General features: G+C 46.1%; 1 protein-coding gene across 4 annotated transcripts in view; it reads left to right on the top strand.

Moving 5' to 3' along the window:
- REEP1 (receptor accessory protein 1) overlaps positions 1 to 13,278 on the top strand; it is a 65,861-nt gene extending 52,583 nt beyond the window's left edge. The window contains exons 7-9 of one of the 4 annotated variants that reach the window (XM_039551206.1): positions 393 to 428; positions 8,665 to 8,804; positions 10,804 to 13,278. In XM_039551206.1, the coding sequence (XP_039407140.1) occupies positions 393 to 428; positions 8,665 to 8,804; positions 10,804 to 10,875 (248 nt within the window). In that variant the 3' untranslated portion in view covers positions 10,876 to 13,278. The other 3 variants (XM_039551203.1, XM_039551204.1, XM_039551205.1) reach the window with 3 other exon arrangements.
- Positions 13,279 to 14,377: the final 1,099 nt, after the last annotated feature.

The following is a 14,377-nucleotide window of genomic DNA, read 5'->3' as shown; positions in this document are numbered from 1 at the left end:
AATCTACTGAAAAGAATTCAGGCACATAGAATTACAAGTCCCAGTATTGTACCCTGTGTTTGTTATCATACAGCCTTTTGCACTGTGTTACCCATTGCTTATCCACACTCCCATTGCTTATCCACGCTCCCAGGTCCCTCCAGTCAGGAGTTACTTCTGTTCAGTGGTTTGAGAACAGAGCCAGGGAGCTGTACCTAACCCCATCCTTAACACCCATATGGACACAGCCTGGGATGAGGCACATTCCTGAGTGTGTGCTCCACGCTGGTCAGTGCAGACACTCATCTCCCTGTGCACGAGGGCCTTGAAGTCCACTTCAAAATGGTTCCAAGTGTTTTCTAAGAGTGAGTGGCTTCACCTGATGAGTTCCTAACGCTCAGCTCCTCTTTCAGTGTGCACATGTTGCTCGGTATGCCGACTCCTCAGAGGTGAGTGCTGGATTTCCTGTGTCCTGGTATCCATGCATCCCTTTTGGGCATGGCTGCATTCCCCAGCCTGGCTTGCTCCTGATGCTCTTGCTCACTGGGTTTCCTAACACCAGGGGAACAAAGCAGGGGAAGGCCAGGCTGCAAGCAGGTTTGGGAGCCGTGTGTGTGAGCTGGTGGCAAGAATTGCAGTGCTTCTCACCGTACTGACCTGTGTTACCCAAGGATGGGGGCTGTTTCTCTGGAGAACTTCATTCCTTTCTCTTCTAGAGGATGTGCCATGTCCTTGCTGTGCAGTGCAACTCCTCTGCCCCGTGTCCCCAGTGCTGGTGTAAATCCACTGAGAATGCAGCAAAAGCAAACCCTCCTCAGTCCCAGTCCTGTTCTGCACTGTTCCCTAAGGACTGGCATGTTTCTCCATTAGTGGAGAGGACATTTGTGTTTGGGATGAGCAGGGTATGTAGCAAAGCCCAGTAGCAGACCCTGGATGAAAAAATAGGTTTGAACAGACTCTCCCTGCTTCAGTCTCTGGCAGAACCATTTTTGAAAAATGTCCCCACTGTCCCCAGCATTTATTGTGTTTACAAACGTTGGAGTGCAGTGAATGGTTTAGCTGCTGGTGGTCTTTTCAGTGCTGTGCCAGTTAGCTCGGTTGCTAAGAGCCCAGACATGTCACTTCTGCATTTTTTCCCAGTGGCAGATGAAAGGAGTGGGAGAACTCCAATTTGGGCATGCCAGAGGATGGGACTGCCAAGCAGCTTGTCTGGGGAGAAGAAAGAAATACAGACTGGCAGCATCTCATATTCGTGGAGGCAAAAGATCTTAGTAACTCGTTTTCTTCCCGTCTCATGTGCTTTTTGTTTATTTTGCACACTAATCAACCTGGAGACAGAAGCAGAGGGACTAAAGGATCACGGTGCTGCTACCCTGCTGCAGCCACCGTGCTGCAGCCACCTGTGCCTTCCCACAGCCCTGCACCTGGTGCCAGAGCCCTGTGCACTGTTGCTGCTTGGAGGCTGATGGCTCCAGCCTGATGCAGCCTCCTTGCACCCTGCATGGGTGGCAAACCCACCCTCACATTTGATTTGTTACCCTCCCTTTTCTGGGTGAGTGTGCCACTGTGCAGGACAATGAAGCGTGTTTAAGGTGATATCTGTTGAAACAACCATGAAGTATTTGTATTCACAGGGCATTTTATTAGAACCCTTCTAATTTTAGCCTAGACCAATTTTATGGATTTGACTTCAAAGTGTTATTTATAAAAAGAATCACTGAATCCTTATGCACTTAACAGTCATGAGTTAATCTTAGGAAAGTCATTTAATGATGCTAAAGCAGCAATCAGTCCAATATGTTTATGAATTGGACCCAAAGTAATTTTGATCAGATTGAAATTGCATGCCCTGTCTTTCACATTGGCTTGTTTAACTACTCCCGGCCCCTCTCCAACATAATCCAGTCCCTTAAACCATGTCAATAGGGATGTGCCGAGGCTCTGTCATAGAGGGTTCATTCTCCACAGGCTGCCCTTTCTCTGTCTCCAAGGCAATAGATGCACTAATGCACTCTCAGACAGTGGCCTGCCATTAAAATGCTCCTTTGTAAGTGCATCTTTGGTAGCTTGGAGAGCTGACTACATCACGTGAACATTTTTCAGTGCCACAAAAACCTGGGGGAAGAAAGAATCTAATTTTGTTTAGCTAGGACTAAGTTGCCTTGAGCTATTGGCACTCATCTTTCCTTGATGCAAACTTTCGTGTAGCCAATTTCAGAGTCCCATCATTAACAGTTCTCATTTCCAAAGAGTTTATAATCTAAATGGGCAGATAGTCAAGCCTTACCTCAAGCAGGAATATTAAAGTCAAGGCTGTAAAGCACAGCCTTGATGCAGCCTTTTTGGCAGGAGTAGTTGCCTTAATGCTCTTGCAGGTAAAACTCAATTGTAAAACTCACTGTCTGACTCACAGAAAACTCCACAGCTCTAAGGAGAGCACAGGCTGGTGGAGCAAGAGTCTGAGCATTCTGCTCCCTAGATGATATCCTGAGAGAAAGTGTCATGAGGATGAGGCCTGCAGGTGCCATGGAGTGTGCATTTCTACAGAGCCTGAAGGCCAGGCTGAGCACAGCCTGAGCCCCCTGGGCTGGAGCTGTCCCTGTCAGCAGTGGTGGTGGGCTGGGTGCTGATGGACTCCTCTGTTCTGGAACACGTCTGTCCCTGTCAGCAGTGGTGGGCTTTGTGCTGAAGCTGTTGGCTTCAGGAGAGCCCTTTCCTGCCCAGCTGGATCGCTCCCGCTGGCCTCATGTTCTGTACATGACAAAGCGTTGATGCAATTCAGGACATTCATCCTCCTCTGCTCTGGGCAGCTTCACTAAAGTGCAAGCCTCTTTGACAGATGTACTCCAGCACATCTCTTTGATATCTCCTATGCCAGCTCCTCTTGCTCTTGTTCAGGGCCAGGCCTTTGCTGGTGGAACTCCTTCCACGTCTTTACCCAAGTTTCTGATTTATCTTCTTTGTGTTCTGTGGAAAGTCAGGCTGCAGCATTCAGGAACAACAGTACAGTTATGTAAGAGCTCTTTCTCCTCTTCAGAGACGACAAAGTGAAAATTTCCAGGGATGTCTGTTTGTCTTTTGGCAGTGCCTGGCAAATGCTTAAAATGCTGCTCAATATTAAACAATCTGCTTGGGACCAGCATTCAAGAAGTAACAAATATTATGTTTGGTGGTGTTCTCTCAACTAACGTCTTTTAGGTGCTGTTCCAAAGACCTGGGGCATGGCTGAGAGGGAAAACCCATTTTAATTCTTGTGGAGAATAAATATATCTATCATGAATTGAAGAATCAGCTGTGTATCAGGAGAACTGTTGGGACTGCAAGTACCTGAGGTGGCATTTAATACTAAAATGCTGATCAGAAGCCTTAGGCAGTGTAAGAAATGTGCAGGGACATTAGTGATGAATGGGTCTGTTTTGGGTGTGCACTGCAGGGTTGTGCTCCACAAGGTGACAGATCACACATGACCAGCAGTGCAGCTCACCAAGGACCGCGATGGGACATCCACTTAACTGTGTTTTAAACAAATCACCTTATTGGTCTATTAGCTGAATCCAACCCCTTCTTTGTGGTGTGCTATGAACTGCACATGAGTTATTACAGTGGAAAGTGCTTTAAAAACACTAATTGACTTTGTGTCAAGGGGGCTGATTGTACAGCTCTGAACTAATTCAGTTAAATGGTGTAGGTGGTTTTATTTTGGTTCTTAGCCAGTTTTGCTTCCAGCTCTCATTCAGGGGATTTTTTTTCACCTTATTGAACTTAAAGAACAAACAATTTTCTGTTGCTCTAGGCATTTGGTTCCTTAAAATTTCCCTTTACTAAATACTGAAGCAAATTTTTACAGGGCTGGTTTGCATCACTTTGCACTGGTACTTCTGAATGGCAATTTGTGATTTTCTCTTTTTGAGATTTAAAAATAGTTTCATATTTATTTTGGTAATTTCAGGGAAGAAAAAAATTTCACAGAAAATCAGTAGTTTTTAAGTACATTTGCATTTTACCAATAGAAAGTTAAAACATTAATTGTTGTTTAATAAACTCCAGCTGAACGACAGATATGATAAAAGCAAAGATGAATATTTCTGTGTTCTGAGACAATGTTCCTTCCCCCTCTGCACCCAAATGTTTTCTCCTAACAGTTTATTCTTTCTTTTTCTCTATGTAAATATTATGGGACTCTGATGTAAGTGTTACAGATTGCATGAATTTTCCTCTGAGGTGTTTGGAATAGACTAGCACTTAACAACTCACTCATTTGTGGGATGTGTTTTCATTAATGGATGACTTTGTTAACGTGATTAGGCTTGTTTGCTTTGGTTGCATTTGACTCCAACTTTGGAAAGGATGTCTGCCTCTGTTTGGTGGCTCCTGGGCAGTGTGTGCTGGTGTAGTTGGCTGCTCCTAACTCCTTGGTTTGGCAATGAAAACTGCTGGGGAAGTACAGGACTTGGGTCAATGTCTTTTGGAAATGATGGTGAATTTATCTTTGTTGCAGGGGAAAGAAGCTGATGGCCATCGTATAATAAATATCTGTTCTCCTGTTCTTATTAAATGGTGTGCAAACCTCTTTATATGAATGATCCCCTGGAAAGGCTTAACTTTGGAGTGACTTTACCTTCCATTACAATAATACAATACCTCGCTCTTGGTTTGAGTAGTCTGTGAATGTGGTTTTCCCCATTGCTCCTGAGGAATTAAAGTGATGGGAGGAAGAAGTATTGCGCCCAGCAAAATAAGGGGAGGTCCAATTTCTCTCAAAGTTGCCTGATTCCCACTGTACCTGTATTTAAGTGTCCAGATTTTTCAGAGGATCAATATCAAAGTCATTTGCTCGCTTTTACTTAGAGTGGGCCAGGTCCTGACTTCTGTTGTACTCATGAAAATCCACAGGAATTTACTACAGATTTACACAGCAGCATGGACCAGAGTCTGAACCAAAGTGATTGCTGAAAAAAACAGCACACTACTGAATCCCACATATTGGTGTAGAAAAAGTTTTGCAAGTGAGATTTCTTAGCCTTGTTGAATCACAGAGATCAAAGATTACAATGATCTGGCCCTACATTTCCTGGTCCATGCTGGGTTGTTCCCTGTGGTGCATTAACAGCTCAGGTCCCAACTCTGCAGAGCACTCAGATGTCTACTTTAACTAGAAATGTGCCCATTTTCAGGGCTTCCCACACAACGTGTTGGCTGTAAGAGTTCCCTGGGAGGAATTATGATAGTATGATAGGAACTGGAATTAAAGGGTCTATTTCCTTAGACTGTTTACAGTCAGATTCTGTCTTGCTTTAGTGGAGAGAGGAGTGTAGTCTGGTCTGTGCACTGAAAGGGTGTTTGCAAGAGGCAGCAGCAGCTTTAGTCCTGGAACACCAGCCTATTTCCCACTTCTACAGCAATTCAGCCCCTCCACACAAAGATGTGGAGCCATAAATGTTACAGGTGGAGACACCTGAAACACAGCCTGCCCTGGGATGGGGAGTGAGAGTCTTCCACACAGAGTCAGGGCAAAGATCTGGTGTATGATCCATATTTTTACACAGCCACCTCCTGGCTGTGACAGTCCCTGGCATTGTTGGCTGCTTCCCTGGAGCAGCACACACTGCTGACTCTGCCACTTTGGGGACATCTGATAGTGACCTGAGGCCCCACAGCCTCAGATCCTAAAGATGGCTCTTAGAAACACACTGGAGGTCACCCAGGGCCAAGTGCTGTCCTCAAAATGCATACTCCAGCCCTGACAACATGTTTTGCTCCTCAGTCTTTACCTTCTCCAATAGCCTTGGTGTCCCAGAACCCTTACATTCACTTCAAACCTCCATCTCCTTTCTCACCAGTTCCTCACATGTGTGTTTGTTCTTCTGGTTAACCCCTTGCTTTACATTTTTACTCACTCTCTTGGTGCCAGAAAATCAATTTTTTATCATGTCATCACCATATTCACAAAAAATAACAAACAACATCAGAGCTGGTGCTCACACAGCAGCCACCCTCGGAGATGAGTTCTCTCCCATCCCACAACAGCATAATGCTTCCACAAATGTGGGACAAAGTCTGGCACCCTGAAGTCTGGCAGATCAATATGAGGTTGAGTTGCTCACAATACAGGTGTCCTTCCCAAGGCAGGATGGGCAGGGAATCCTCCCTTCTTGTTCCAGGTTGTAAGGAAAGTGCCCTGTGTATTCAAGATCTGTTTCTTCAATGGCCAGAAAAGTAGTGCAAAGGCCTGGGATAGCACATCTTCTTCCCTTTTCCAGTTCAGTGAGGCTGAAGCAAAACTGGTTCCCATTTGGCTGGTTTTCAGTGTCCCACTGACAGTGAGGTGGAGCAGGGAAGAAGAGGGTGTCAGCCCAACTTCCAGTGGACTTTACAGACCTCTCAGCTGCAGGGATCAAAGCAGTATGCACCAGTTTGAAGGCTGAGCTCTCCTCTTGATCTTCATGGAAGCAGCTTCAGGACATGGATGTGATGCTTGGACTGATGGGGAGAACAGAAGAGCCCGCAGGAGACTGTGCTGTGGACATGACTGGCAGAGCTCCCTCGGTATCTTTTTTGCCCAGTATCCAATTTAAGAGAGAGAATAGTAATGAAGAAAGCCAAGTATGCTGCAAAACCATGGGATTCACAGAAGCATTACCAGGCTGACAGTTCTTGTGTCTCCTTTTCCAGTGGAGCAGCTGGTTGTAGGAGAAAGGGAGCAGGGCACATTTGCATGATCCTGTCTGCTCTCAGCAGCCTCAGCAGCCAGTGTCTCCTCACTCTGGTCACTGAACACCCTAACTCTGGTTCTCCAACACCCCTCCATCCTGTCCCATTCAAAGTCCTTTTTCCATGGGGAAAGCCCCTGTCTGCTCACAGTAGCACATGGCTGGAGATGTGTTGTTGGGCCACTGTGCAAACCTCAGTGAGGCTGTTGAAAGAAGTCCTGACCCACTGCTACTAAACTTGACTAAATTTTGATTTGGCTTAGGGAGGCAGCAAAGAACAGCTTCCACATCCAAGAGGGTCTAAGCTAGGTTGCTCCTGGGTAGCTCACTTCCCAAGTAGAGGGATAAAATAGCAAACCAAAACATTCCTGTACCGTTCTGCCATGTGATCTAGAGAACATTTAATTCTCCCCACAGTGCAGTTATCACACTACAGTCCTACACAGAAGAAAAACATTTCAGCATTGTCCCAGACCTCTCTGCAATGTGACCATCAACACCTTTAGTACAGCTGGGGGAAAAGTCAACTTCCAGCTCTTCCTGAAAACCTGCAGTGGTGTCTTCCAGCCTGCCCATGTGAATGGTGATGAGGGGGTATAAACACGGGGTCAGTGGGCAGAGGATGGTGTGCACAGGCTGCTGTCTTGAGCAGCAGCTGCATCCTGTGGGCTGAGAGCAATTAGCTGCTGACTTTAATTTGGCACTGGTGAGAGCCCCAATGACCTACTCATGACTCCGGTCTCTGTAGCCAAATAATTTCCCCTCTGTCTGTTACCCAGCTGAAAGAGCTGTCGAAGAATTTGGTTCTTTTGGGCTTTAAGAATTAAAATGGATTAGTAAGTATTAAATGTTTAAGAATCCTCTTTGGTTTCAGTCTTTAGGGTTTAGTCTTTGGTCCAGCAGACTCCTAGAGTCAGGCTGGGACAAGAAGCACAGAGCATTATTTCTATGTACGTTTATGCAACCATTAAAGCATAGACCCAGTAATTGTCATTCATGGCACCTCAACAGCAAATACTTCCACTCCTGACGTGTTCGACATCAAAAAAGCCTTCTCAGTTAAACAGAGAAGCCTCCAGCCCTGCTGGTAAGAAACTGTGGACATGCAGGAAGCTTGGTTATGTTGAGCTTTCTCTTCTGTACCCCTTGCTTTGGACTGGTCATTAAAAACACTGTCTCATTTACTGTCTGTATTTAGGCAGCAAATGGATTGTGTTGTGTAACGTGACCAGTCCCAAAAAGATTGTGCTATAAGTTACAAGGATAAGAACCACCAAGAAAGTATTTGTGGTCTGTAGTTATGGGGCAATAAACTGCCTTCAGATCCATCAGCAGAGCTAATGCTCCACCACATTTACTCCAGAATGACAGAAGAGAGACTTTGCCCTGCATTGGTCTTCCAGCAACACACCCACTTGCTGAGGGTCCATTCAATGCCTGGTGAAGCTTTTTGTGAACTTCAGTGGATCTGTCTGAGTGCTTGCCTTGACCACTCTCAGCTTCAAGTCTGTCAGTGCTGCTGTGTTTCCGATTTCTGCATCCCAGGCAGGTCTCTCTGTGCTCACCAGAGGGCTTCAACACCCATTTGGAGCCTTCTAGAGGATGCAGTAGATGCAGGACTTATGGATGGAACCAGCAACTAAAGAAATCAGTTATTTTATTTATCCCTGAGCAAACAAACAAACAAAGAAATCTCTTTCTAGTGTCAACCTCCCAAACATCAGAGGCTGTGAATTTAGTCTCAATTCTGTGTAAAATAATCAAAATAATCTTAATAATGGCTTTGTAAAGAGGAGCCTTTTGATTTCTAACCCCACAGCTGCTATTATTAGAGTGTGATGTGTGTGACCCCTCTATTAACCCCTGGAAGATGCATGGCTTTGCAGTGAGGTGACTGATTTGTGTGAATCAAACCATCACTGATTTCCTCATCCTGTGTCTTCACGTTTAGGCTGTAAATGGCTTTGTTAAATAGGTGAAATAAGCGTGGACAATAGGTATGAGAAGCCACCTGAGACAAACTGTGAAACAAAAGGCTCAGTGTTCTCAGATGATGAAGACAATGATTGTGCATCCATGAACAAAAGGCCCAAAAAGAAGGATCAACCCCTTGAGGTACTTCCGTATTGTCAAGGCTGCTCCTTCTGTGACATTCCTTGAACTTTCAACTGGAATCTTCAACTGAACAAACACCTTTCTTTGGTCTAAACTCACTAAATACACTTTAAGTTGCTTCATGTAAACAAAAGAACTAAAGGAAATGCAGATCTCACTCTGTTGTTTGCCAAAAGCGAATTTAGCAACATTTTGTTATTGAGGAAATAAAACCTCTGTAGGAGATGCCGTAGGCAAAGACTCCTTGCAGGTCTGGGTAGGGTGGATGGTGCCACAGCCAGCAGCTGAGATCTCCACCTGTGGAAAGCTGGTTTGTTCCCTCCTTCCCTTGGCTCAGGGTGAGGGAGCAGAGCAGTGTGGTTTGGTCAGCAGGTGCAATCCCTTCTGCTGGGTTGTCCTACCTGTGGGGGCTTTCACCAAAGTCTGGGCTGCTCTGTTCTAGCTGTGGAAAGGTGCAGCCTCTCAGGCTACTCCCAGAGCTGTCCAGTGGCCTCCCAAAGGGCTGCTCATTCCCCATTTAAGAGTCTTTGCTGTGCAGTTAATGACAGCTTTGCTTTAAGAGCCACATGGCTTCCCAAAGAGCAGCCCTCTCGCAGGCTGCAGGAGGTACTGCTCTAGTGGTCCAGCTGTGTCCCTGGGCTCCTGGTTTACAGATAGCTACTCCAAGCCAGCAGCTCTGGAGTCAGGCGTGGTGTGGGATCCATTACTGCCGTGCATAGCAGCTTTGCCCCTCAGCTCTGCTCCAGCTGTGCCTTTGTGGGCACAGCCATCCCATCCAGACCTGTTGTGCTGTTGGGGATTCACTGTGGGGACCTGGAGTAAGATTTCAGGCTTGGAAGATGGGGTGAAGTGTTGGATTAGTCCCATCTTATTGAGAAACTACTTTGGTTTACGGTCAAGCTAGAAAAAATGGAAATTTAGGTGGAGTCTAAACAAAACCTCACCATGCTGCAGTCCCTGGTCTACATGAATATTTACACCTTGCTGCATCACAGGAATGCAGAAACGTGGCACGGTCTTGTGTTTGAAAGTCCTATGAAACAGAAATGACAAAGCCCTCTCTTTGGTCCTGTCAGGCCCTTACAGGTAAATAGGTTGATGCTGTTAAAGAAAACAAGGCTTTGGGTATTTAGGTAAATGGAATAGAAGAGCCTACCACACCTTGTTACTTGATGCTGTGACAGGGCTCCACACTGAGAATCCAATGTCTGATAACCGATTCTTGCTGTGAAGTGCACAAGGCACAAAGCCACACCAGAACTCTTCTGAGAGAAGTAGGCACTGCAGATTAGGGCTATTTCTTTCATTTGTTTGCTAGCCTAACTGCTGTCTGTCTGAGTCTGGAGAACAGGGTTAGCCACAGGAAATCAAATTCATGGAGTTGGTCTGCCTCCTCCTGGGCATCGAGGGCTCCTTGTAAAAGCTCTGCGTCAGCTGACTACAAGGCAGAATTCCAGTAGCTGGTTTCTAAAATAATTTCAACAGATTGTGTCTGGCCTCTTTTCCAAGCAAGAGGCTGATTTTTAAGAATTTTACCTCATGAGAATTACAGACCCGGTGTGTTTTACCTTGTGGACCCCTTCAGCTTTGTAATGCCATGAGCTGTACCCTCTGAGGAGCTGTGGATGGGTTGGACAGTGCAGGATGGGCTGGGAGACACCAGAGCTGGCTCCCTGCCACCAGTTTGATGTCTTGATCCATGAGCTGCTGTAAATGGCAGCAGTTTGTCCTGTCTCTTTCAACTGTTGTGTTATTAGCAATCTTTAGCCACACCTCTAAGCAAGCGCCAGAGGGGAAGGTGTTAGTGTAACCTGGGTATACAACAGGTTTCTGTAAGAGATTAGTCTTCAATTGGTCATTAATTAATGATCTTTAGGGCCAAAATCTGCTTCTCCATTACTTCATGCCTGGAATGGGACCCTTGTCACAGAGGTCCCACAAAGATGGGTGAGTTGTAAGGAAAAAAAGGCCACTGAAGTTTTGTTTTGCTTTTCTGCAGGCACCGCCTAGGACCCTTAGACCTCGCTTCAGGAAGAAAAGTACCTCGTCCTCTGCCACTGAAACAATGTGAGTGCAATGAGCCAATAGCACCAAGATCCACAGAATGTCTCTCTTCTGCCTTAAAGAGCTACTCGTTCAAAACATAGGAAACAGCAGTGGGATGGATGTGCTTTGATGTACAGCACTGCAGACATGGCCTTTCTCCCTCCTCTCTCCGCATCCCTCTGTGACACGCTGCTGCTGTTTGTCCCTGACGTGGGTTGGACAGTCTGGCAGGCACCTGCAGGTGAGGGGTCCTGGTTTGGTTTGCAGAGTGTGCACCCACCTACACTGTACATTTACAGTTTCATTTGTGTCTGCATAGCTCTTGCTCTGTGAATGCCCAGCGGAAACAACAATAATCAGTTACTCATGATGCTACATTGACAGTGTATTTATTTATGGCTTTATCATTGATGAAGTGGATTTGCAGAACCCATGGAATTCTCTTTCCTCCCTTCCTCCTCAAGACTGTGAATGATGTAACAAATGTCAAAGTACTTCGACTGTACAAAATGTCCAAGATTTGTTAGCGAAAGCTGAGTGCAACTACGTTTCTCTTTCTGCAAGTAGATCACATGTTCTGAGAAAATCATTGTGCTAAACCCACAGAGACAGAAACTCACAGAGGATGAGGAAGAGATGTGCAAGAGAAAAGAAATGGTTTCAATGATGTAATGAAGGGGGAGGGAGTTCTAATTTTGATCAGCCTGAGCCAGGAGAGTATTTTGTGGAAAATGATGGGTAGAAGAACTAAATCCCACCATTTGTGGCCAATGTTCTACTGCAAGTTTTAAAGTGTGAGCAAGCCAGGCTTGAGCAAGCTGCAGCAACAGAAGTTAGAATTGCTTTAGTGATGTATTTCCAGGGAAAAACACGCCGTTATTCCCTGCTGCATGAATGCCAGTCCCAGCACTCTGCTCTCCTGCTGAGGGGCTGCTGTTCTGCTTGCATGAGCAGAGGAGGGTGCTGGGTCTGAGCTGCTTTTTGGAGCCTGGAGTTTCTCCTGTAGCATGGAGTTTGGTTAGAAACACAAGAACCAGATGGAGTGGTGTATTTGTATCCATATATAAATGAGAAATATAAAAGAAGAGGAAGACACGGTAGGGTTTGTGTATTTGTGCTTCAAGTTGGTGTCTCTTGTAAGTGTTGAGCATGTGAGATTCACACATAAGTTAATTAATTACGTGACCCTTTGTGTTTGCTCTTGGACCTGTCACATAGACTAGAAAAGCATTTAGCATTATGTAGGATGTGCCATCACCAATGGATCAGCACGGGGGCTCGATGGTGGTCACTGTTCATCTGGCGCAGGTGCAGCAGCCCAGGGTGCCAACAGCCTGCTGGAGTGTGCCAGGCTTGGAGATAACTCTGAAGTGGCCTTTGAAACCATTTCTCTGCTGGGGGTGCATCCATATCCCAGCTGCCCATCTGGTGGATCCCTGAGGTCACCCCCACAGCTTCCTACATGTGTGGGGAAGAAAGAAATAAATTATGCGCACACAGAAATGTTTATCTGACCTGGCTAGGAAATGGAAAAAGCAAGCAGGTACTTCCTGTGTCTGCCACAGTATTTGGCCTCATTACCTGAGAGTTTTATTTCCTTTACATGTGCTGATTCAGTCATATTTTGCAAATTTTGAAAAAGTCTTCAGAAAGTAAATTAAAAAAAAAATCCAAACAAACCTGTCTAAAGAGCAGTTACAGAAGAGTCGGTCCCTGGAAGATACTCAGCAAAAGCTTTGAGAAGCTAAGCTTATGTATTTTACTTCTAAGCAGCTTTAGAGTTTATTTTATTTCTTTTGGCTAATGTAAAAAAGAAATAGAAAACTGCCTGCACTGTTAGCAGAAAATAAAATCCTGTTGCAAGCAAGCCATGTTTCCCTGCTATGCAATGGGCTGCTGTAAGATAAAAAAGAAGCTGACAAGTTTGCACTCAATTATGCCAAATACCCCAGCCAACATAGAGCTGCATAACATCTGACAAGTTCTAATCTCAGACACGCTGTATTAACATTGATTCTCACTAAAACTATTTAATGTGCGTCTAATCTGCTGTTTTACTGTAAACTTGACTGTTTAGCATTTCTTAAGTGCTGAGGTGAAATGTTGACAAGGGAGTTGCCTTATATCTCTCAAAACATTCACTGTATAAATGAGAAAAATAAACCTTTTCATATCTCTGGAAAAAAAAATGTATTAATTTATCAACGGAGCTGTATATTTGTGTATAGATAGGCAGATGTGAATGCCTGACCATGTGCACTTGTGCTCCTTGTGCTCCAGTGTTCTGTACAGACGAGAACGGCCACTCGCTTTGATTCCTCACCTTCCTCGCCCAGGTTGTTTACAGGGGCCGCCCCAGGTCTGTTCAGTGTTAAGGCTACGTGTGTTCATTCGGGATAAACACCACCCGTGAAGTCTTTTGTTCCAGCTTTTCTCTGGAGCCTCTGCCAAGGAGCCAGCCCGGTTCGGTGAGTCGCCCTCCTGCGCTGCTGCTGACCCCTCCTGGCAAAGCAGGGTGTGCAGGACCCGGGACAGGAGAGGAGGCAGGGATGGATGGATGGATGGATGGATGGATGGGTGGGTGGGTGGGTGGATGGATGGATGGATGGATGGATGGATGGATGGGTGGATGGATGGATGGATGGATGGATGGATGGATGGATGGATGGATGGATGGGTGGATGGGTGGATGGGTGGATGGATGGATGGATGGATGGATGGATGGGTGGATGGATGGGTGGATGGATGGGTGGATGGATGGATGGATGGATGGGTGGGTGGATGGATGGATGGATGGATGGATGGGTGGATGGATGGGTGGGTGGGTGGATGGATGGATGGATGGATGGATGGATGGATGGATGGATGGGTGGATGGGTGGGTGGGTGGATGGATGGATGGATGGATGGATGGATGGATGGATGGATGGATGGATGGGTGGATGGGTGGGTGGGTGGATGGATGGATGGATGGATGGATGGATGGGTGGATGGATGGATGGATGGATGGGTGGATGGATGGATGGATGGATGGATGGGTGGGTGGATGGATGGATGGATGGATGGGTGGATGGATGGATGGATGGATGGGTGGATGGGTGGATGGATGGATGGATGGATGGGTGGATGGATGGGTGGATGGATGGATGGATGGATGGATGGATGGATGGATGGATGGGTGGGTGGATGGATGGATGGATGGGTGGATGGATGGATGGATGGATGGATGGATGGATGGATGGATGGATGGGTGGATGGATGGGTGGATGGATGGATGGATGGATGGATGGATGGATGGGTGGATGGATGGATGGATGGGTGGATGGATGGATGGATGGATGGATGGATGGATGGATGGATGGATGGATGCTTTCTAGGTGTGTGTTGGGAAGGAGCAGTTCTCAGCTCCCTTCCAGTTGCAGCTGAGTGTGCAGGCTAGCTGAGCACTTCCAGATGTCCCCTCCTATAATCAAGCAATCTTTCAGCTGATGGTTTAAAATAGCAGCAGATCTGGCTTAGTTAACAAAG

The sequence above is a fragment of the Corvus cornix genome, chromosome 4, assembly GCF_000738735.6.
Source record: "Corvus cornix cornix isolate S_Up_H32 chromosome 4, ASM73873v5, whole genome shotgun sequence".
In the NCBI taxonomy this organism is placed as follows: Eukaryota; Metazoa; Chordata; class Aves; order Passeriformes; family Corvidae; genus Corvus; species Corvus cornix.
This window is presented reverse-complemented; position numbering and strand designations above follow the sequence as displayed.